General features: G+C 39.9%; 1 protein-coding gene across 1 annotated transcript in view; it reads right to left on the reverse strand.

Moving 5' to 3' along the window:
* ANKRD22 (ankyrin repeat domain 22) overlaps positions 1–3,051 on the reverse strand; it is a 31,553-nt gene extending 28,502 nt beyond the window's left edge. The window contains exon 1 of the mRNA XM_050803153.1: positions 2,783–3,051. Coding sequence (XP_050659110.1) covers positions 2,783–2,803 — 21 coding nt within the window. The 5' untranslated portion in view covers positions 2,804–3,051. The remainder of the gene's footprint in view (positions 1–2,782) is intronic.
* Positions 3,052–7,594: the final 4,543 nt, after the last annotated feature.

Below are 7,594 nucleotides of genomic sequence, written 5' to 3' on the forward strand. Positions count from 1 at the left end.
TCTAAGTGTTAGTTCCTGAACTCTTTTAAGTTCTCAGCATTTTTCTTCTTTCCAATTTTTGTACTACTTCACAATGCAGCAGTTCTCTGTTGCAAGGTAGGAGTAGAATGTACCTCATTGGACCTGGATTTAGTTTACCCATTCTTTCCACTAAGGGAACAGGGCACCATCCTAGTTAGAACAGTGGCAGAACAGCAGAGTGGTTAAGACCAGCTCTCTTACGGAGCATGACATATCTGTTGAAATAACAAGTAGTAAAAGAATTTAGTAGTTCAGCAGTGATGTAAGAAGAATCTCTTGAATGAGTAAACACAGGACTCATCCTAGCCACTAATCTCCAGCCAATAAGCACTTTTCAACTGTATAACTATGAGCCAGTGACTATCTTTTCCTCAGTTTCTTCATTTGTAAAATAAGGATACTAAAAGTGACTCTTATAAGATTGCTGTATTAAACGAGTTAATACATATAAAGTGCTTAAAATAGGGCCTGATATATAAGAAGCCTTAAATAAATGTTTGTTGCTATTGTAAATATTATGAACAAATATAGTTGATAAGGGTTTAAAAGAATCAGCCTTGTTTAAAAGTCCATCTTACACAATTGGAGTTACTTATTCAAAATTAGGGCCTCTCACAGAGCTCTAAGCTTATCCTCTAGTGCAGATTTCAGGACCAACTCTCTGGGATCCTCCCTCATTCTCTCCTTCTTTCTTAAAAATATATATTGTGGCCGGGCGCGGTGGCTCACTCCTATAATCCCAGCACTTTGGGAGGCCAAGGCGGGCAGATAACGAGGTCAGGAGATCGAGACCATCCTGGCTAACATGGTGAAACCCCGTCTCTACTGAAAAATACAAAAAATTTGTCGAGCATGGTGATGGGCGCCTGTAGTCCCAGCTACTCGGGAGGCTGAGGCAGGAGAATGGCGGGAACCCAGGAGGCAGAGATTGCAGTGAGCTGAGATCGCGCCACTGCACTCCAGCCTGGGCGACAGAGCGAGACTCCGTCTAAAAAAATATATATATATATATATGTGTGTGTGTGTGTGTGTATGTATGTGTATATATGTGTATATATATGTGTGTATATATATATATTGCATAACCATTAGCACTGCAAAGCTCTAAGGAAAAAATGGTAATCCTATGTCCCCAATCTAAAGGAGCTTCCCACACTCAAATTGGGGGAAGTTTTTTTAAAAAATAGATTCTTCCAGGCAACATAGGACCAGGGATCCAGCAGGCTTTTTCTTGTCCTTAATGAGTAGCTCACAGTCTTTATTCTTAGGAAACACAGAGCAAATGGTGTATAACAAATGAGTAGGCTATGTTTAAATATTTAAGAGATTTAAGAGATTACTATTTAAAGGTCCTACTTCCAACTTTCTACGTCAGAAAGTTGAATGAAAGGTCCTACTTCCAACTTTCTACATCAGAATACCTGAGGATGAGACTAGGCATTTTTTTTTTTTTTTTTTTGGTTTCTTTTTCCAAATCATATATAATTCCCGCATGCCATCTGAAAAGCAACCAAAATGCAGAATCTTAGGTCCCAGATCTACAGACTAAAAATCTGCATTTAAACAAGACCTTCAGAAGATCTGTATGCACATTAAAATTGGAAAAGCACTGGCCTGTGGTAGTCTTTCTTTCTCAGGATGGTGGTAAACAAATCACCCCTGTGTCAGAACCACCTGGGATGCTCCTTCTAAAAAGTATACTTTTGTGTCCCACCACAGACTGAGTGAAACAGACTCTGGGTTGGAGTCCCTTGAAACTGCATTTCAGACAAACTTCTTTTCCTGACACTTGGGCAATCTAAAGTTTGAGAGTTACCAGAGTAGCTTTTAAGAGCAGTACATGTTTTGTCATTTTCATGTATATTATCTCTTCATGAGACTAAAATCACTGAGCAAGACGTACCTAGAGTTACAAACCAATCAAACAGTACGTTTGCACACACAGAGGGATATACACACACGACATTAGAAATAACTGCAAATAAACTGTCTTTAATACTGGGAGATCAAAACTATCCAAGGAGGTTCCCCTGAGCATCTGCAATGAAATGCAGATTAACCAGTTAATTGTGTCAGAGAGGAGAGGTTGTAAATTATGTATAATGACATCATTACACCTCTTGTACTCTTGTCTAAATATTCCTTGCTTGTACTTTCTTGAAACATTATTAAAAATCCATTTGATTCTAATAAGTTACTTCCAATACAAGTAAAAGTATAGCATCAGATGTGAAAAGAAAATAATCAGATTATCAAAATATATTGTATTATTCCTCTTCTTCATAGTGATGGTCTTTACTAATAATTACTAAGGGTGAATTTCCCTTCAAATACCAAGCTGAAAGGCATTACTCTGGTCATGTGGTTCCATAAAACGAGGCAGTCAATCTTTTGGATATTTAGAAAATCCAATTGGGTAAAATTTTCTCTTTTTCTCTGAGCGTTTGTCATGAGAAAAGCACAACTGAAACTCAATTTTGCCCAAATTATCCCTGTAAACATCCAGACACTATGAAATATGTGTTATATTCATCTCAACTTAGATCTAGCTAATATTTTAGAATTACAAAATACTTTGTCTTAAACTATTAAGAATATCAAAAAGAATAACACATAGGACTTTATTTTTTCTGACTTAATACTCCCCCAGGGAGTTTAACAGACAAAACAGAAATATATTAACAGGGATAGACAATTGCATTTGAAAAGCATGAGCAACTTTTAACATCTTTGGAACTCTGCTTTCAGAAAGGTGATGTACCTCGGAGTATAGGATTCCCATGCTGGTCCTTCACAGGCTTACTTCACCTCTACAGCTTCTTGAATCTTCCAGAAGTATTTCTGATGAATATCAAAATCCTTCCTGGCTGAGAGGAAAGTCCCTAGAAGTCCAAGCTGGTGGCAAGGCTCAGGAGTGCTTTTCTAGCAAACACCTGTCAGTGCTTTTCCAGCAGCTCAGGCAGCAGCACACCTTCCAGGGAGCCCAGCCCAATGAAACAAAGGCACTGTGTCATGTGTAATGACCCAAGCCTGTATCATCTAATGTTACAACCCTGAGGAGCCGGTTTCTGAGTCATATTTGCTCTGCCAGTGGTAACATGCAGGAAAGAAGGAAGCAAATTAAGGGAGGAAGAAACGTTCTTACACTGGCAGGAAGGACTCAGGGTTCAAACCAAAGTACTGTATTTCACACATTTCCTAATCAAAATCTGGTTTTCAGCGGTCATTGAGAAAGTCTAGAGACCAACAAACTTACTTGTGAGAGCCATATGTGTCTGCAAAGAACTTGAAAAAATAATCTACAAAATTCTCAGCCTGACAATTAACAGTTTTCCAGCTATTTATGCAGTTTTGTAAACTAATAAATTTACTAACATAATAAATCTTAAGTTGTTTTAAATATTCTAATACTATTCACACATTTAGCCAAATTACTTTATAATATTCAATTTAAAATCATAAGTCTAAAATCAAATACTCTATGATGCATTTTAAATTGCATCATCAATTTATGTATCAAACATGCTAGTATGCCAAATCTCTTAAATATCGTAAACATTTTATATGCTACATATAATATTAATTATTCACACACTTTCTCTGAACTGAATACAATCACATCAAACTTTCCTAGAACTGAAACACCCAACCGTCTACACACCCATTATCATCATGGGAGCAGCCCAAACGCGCCCTACTTTGTTGATAACAAATGTCAAGTTACTTTGTAGCTATAACAGAGTTGAAAATTGTAAGTCATTCAGCCCAGGCACGCACAATTAAAATGCTTTTCCTCTAACAGCACCTAGAACCAATGATCCCTTCCCTGGGAACCAAGAAGACAAGGACATGATGGGAACCTAATGTAGGAACTCTTTCAGAAGCTAGGGGCTCATTGGCCCAGAAGATCCAGGACTGAAATCTGCTTCAACATACCTTTCCTTAAATGGTCAAATCTGAAGCCCTTCAATCAGTCCCTGCCAAGCCAACATTCCTAAATCCTTTCACTTGCCCTCTAAGCCATACATTTTCTTGGATTCCAAATTGGGGAGACAGATTTGAGCCCACCTCCTGTCTCCTAATAAAGTATTTCTTTCCTCAAAACCCAGTGTTCTGGGTATTGGCTTCTGTGAGCACAGGGCAGCAAGTCTATTTGCTCAATAATATCGTGGAAGAAATAGTTCAACCATCTCAAACAAATTGATGTGATTTTCCCAATCGGTTGAGGCTCCTTAGTGGCCAGAAAGTAGTGGCCAGAATACTAGGCCTGTGCCTAGTATTCAAGGAAATTCTTCTTACTCCACTGGTGGATACACTGAGCTATTTTTATAATTATTTCAAAGATTTTATGTTTCACTATGCAGTTGGCATCGAGGCCAGCCTCCCTGGAGTTTAAGAATTAGCTAATTCTTCCGTTAGAGGAGAGGGAAGTCTGCAATACCCAGTAAAATTGCAGCTGACTTCCTCTTTGGCTTGGTTTGATTTTGTATTTCTGTAGTCTCTTAAGACATTTAAGTGTCTTCCCATTGACTTAGAAAAACATTAATGGTATATCCATTGGGTACTTCACTGTTATGCAATATTTTGTAACCTCTGGTAGCCTCTTTTGTAAGCTCTTTCAACTAATTGTGTGGACAGAACTCTTCACTGTCATTGCTTCTCTGCTAAGTTTGCTGCTAGCTTTCTTCTTCAAGCTCTTTCCTCCCTGACTGAGCTCTAAATGTTTCTTTAATTTTCAATCAGGACCAAAACTCATTTTATTAGATTCTGCATCTTTTGACAACATCTGGTTCTAAAGGAACAATACTCATTATAATTGCAAATGATGTAGGGTTGGCTCAATAAACAAAGCAATGAAAAAAGCAGTTGACTTATTGCAATTGGTAAAACGCTTGGATTTAACTCTAGGCCATTGGGTCTCAACCAGGGGTGATCTTGCGCCTAGATAGACTGCAGATTTTGTAACTAAAAAGATAAGATGTTCAGTTAAATTTGAATTTCAGATAAATTTCTGAAATGTCATATGGGACATACATATACTAAAAAATTATGTTGCTTAACAGAGAACATTGTTTTATTGGAAACTAAAGACATTTGGCAATGTCTGGAGACATTTTTGATGGTCACAACTAGGAGTGGGAGCATGGTACTCTAATGTGGAGGGCAGAGGCCAGGGATGCTGCTAATCATCCTACAGTGCACAGGACAGCCTCTTAGAGCAAAGAATCACCCAACTCAGAGGAGTGCTAAGGTAGAGAAACTCTTGTCTAAGCCAAAAGGAGAATTAAAGGTGAAGGAAGAGGACTTAGTAAACTATACTGTCAAATTGGAATATGGCAGCAGACTATCAGAATGAAGTTGGATAAACAGATATATTTTTAAGGGTTTAGGCTTCTTCCTCTGGCAATTTGAGCCTATAATTACAAAGACAGATAAAGGAAACAAGTTCCAGAAAACAACTTTCACAAGTAAATGTCCTCTGTCAAGAAATAACATTTGAATTAAACACTAGGGCCTTAAAATTAGTGATATCCTTTGATCCTGGCTGTAAATGCAGCCAACCTCCACTAACCAGCAGCCAACTGTCTATGAGGGGTGAGTCTCTGGTAAGGTGTATCCCAAAGACTTTCCCCCAAGAGGGGTTCAGTAGAGCATAACAAAGAAGTGTGGTCCACAGAAGCTCAGTTTTACGCTGATATCTTGATCTTTCAACATTATCTAACATTGTCCAACATTGACATTAGCAGTGGAAGTTATCTGAATCACATGGCACCAAAATATGTTACCGGCCAGCAGTGAATCTGTGTGGGTCTGCAGCAAACTCAATTCCTACCATCTCAGAAGAAAGAATTTGACTAGGACATAAGATGGAAGAAGAGATCAGGGCAAGTTTTAGAGCAGAAGTGACAGTTTATTAAAAAGCTTTAGAGCAGGAATAAACAAAGTAAAGTATGTTTGGAAGAGGACCAAGCGGGCAACTCGAAAGACAAGTGTGCAGTGTGACTTTGACTCTTGGTTTTCTTTTTTTTTTTTTTTTTTTTTTTTTTGAGACGAAGTCTCGCTCTGTAGCCCAGGCTGGAGTGCAGTGGCCGGATCCAGCTCACTGCAAGCTCCGCCTCCCGGGTTCACGCCATTCTCCGGCCTCAGCCTCCCGAGTAGCTGGGACTACAGGCGCTGCCACCTCGCCCGGCTATTTTTTGTATTTCTTAGTAGAGACGGGGTTTCACCGTGTTAGCCAGGATGGTCTCGATCTCCTGACCTCGTGATCCGCCCATCTCGGCCTCCCAAAGTGCTGGGATTACAGGCTTGAGCCACCGCGCCCGACTCTTGGTTTTCATAAGTTGGCATACTTCCAGGGTCCTGCATTCCTTCTCACCTGATTCTTCCCTTTGGTGGGCTGTCCACATGTGCAGAGTGGCCCACCAGAATTTGGGAGGGGAGCATGCACAGTGTGTTTACTGGAGTTGTACGCATGCTCACTTGAAGCACTCACTCTTCCCTTATCAGTTGAATGTCCCTAGGAGGTAATATACCAGTTAAATTCTGCAATTTTGTATCTTAATGTGCATGCTTGAGTCCACTTGCCCAACTCCTGAGATCTTATCAGGAAGCTGCTGATCACCAGTTTCAAGTTTTTTCTATCTGTTTGACGGCCTTTCCCTGGCACTGGCTGTGACCAATTATTGTTTTATTTATTTATTTATTTATTTATTTTTGAGATGGAGTCTTACTCTGTTGCCCAGGATGGAGTGCAGTGGTGCAATCGCAGCTCATTACAACCTCCGCCTCCCAGGTTCAAGCAATTCTCCTGCCTCAGCTTCCAGAGTCACTGGGATTACAGGCGCCTGGCACCTGTATTTTTGTATTTTTAGTAGAGATGGGGTTTCACCATGTTGGTCAGGCTGGTCTCGAACTCCTGACCTCAAGTGATCTGCCCACCTTGACCTCCTAAATTGCTGGGATTGCAGGCGTGAGCCACCATGCCTGACCCTCAACTATTATTTAGACAGACAGTTAACAAACTCCTTACTATCACCGAATGTTCACCTGACATTCCTGGTAGGTGGGGGGAGCCCTCTCCTACTCTGCTCATGTCTGACTAGCTACTTACTGTAAAATTGGCTCCCATTGGAGAGATTTAAGTAGAGGAGTGTTGTGATCAGAATTTTATTTATATAGTAAAGCTCACTCTGGCTGTTGTATAGAGAGTGGATCTGAGGCAGGAAAGAAGAAACAGCAAGTAGTTAGGAGGTTATTGCATTAGGTCAGCTGCATGATAATAGTTACCTGGGGCAGAAGAGCGGCAGTGTGGATAGAAAGAATAAGATAAACTCTAGAGTTTAGGAGGCAGAAATAACAGACTTTGCCAACTACGAGTTATTAGGCTAGCTCCTAGCATCGAACACACTTTTCTATGTTTGTTACTTCAACGCCTACCCTGGCATTCTGCAAGCTACTTTTTTTTTTCTACTGGTCTATGGAGACAAAAGTAACTTCATCTTGGATGCTAATCCACCATATTGACTTCTCATTAACCCCAGTCCCATAAATGCCTTCGGATTCCTACTTTATT

This window comes from Macaca thibetana, chromosome 9 (genome assembly GCF_024542745.1).
Source record: "Macaca thibetana thibetana isolate TM-01 chromosome 9, ASM2454274v1, whole genome shotgun sequence".
NCBI classification, from domain to species: domain Eukaryota; kingdom Metazoa; phylum Chordata; class Mammalia; order Primates; family Cercopithecidae; genus Macaca; species Macaca thibetana.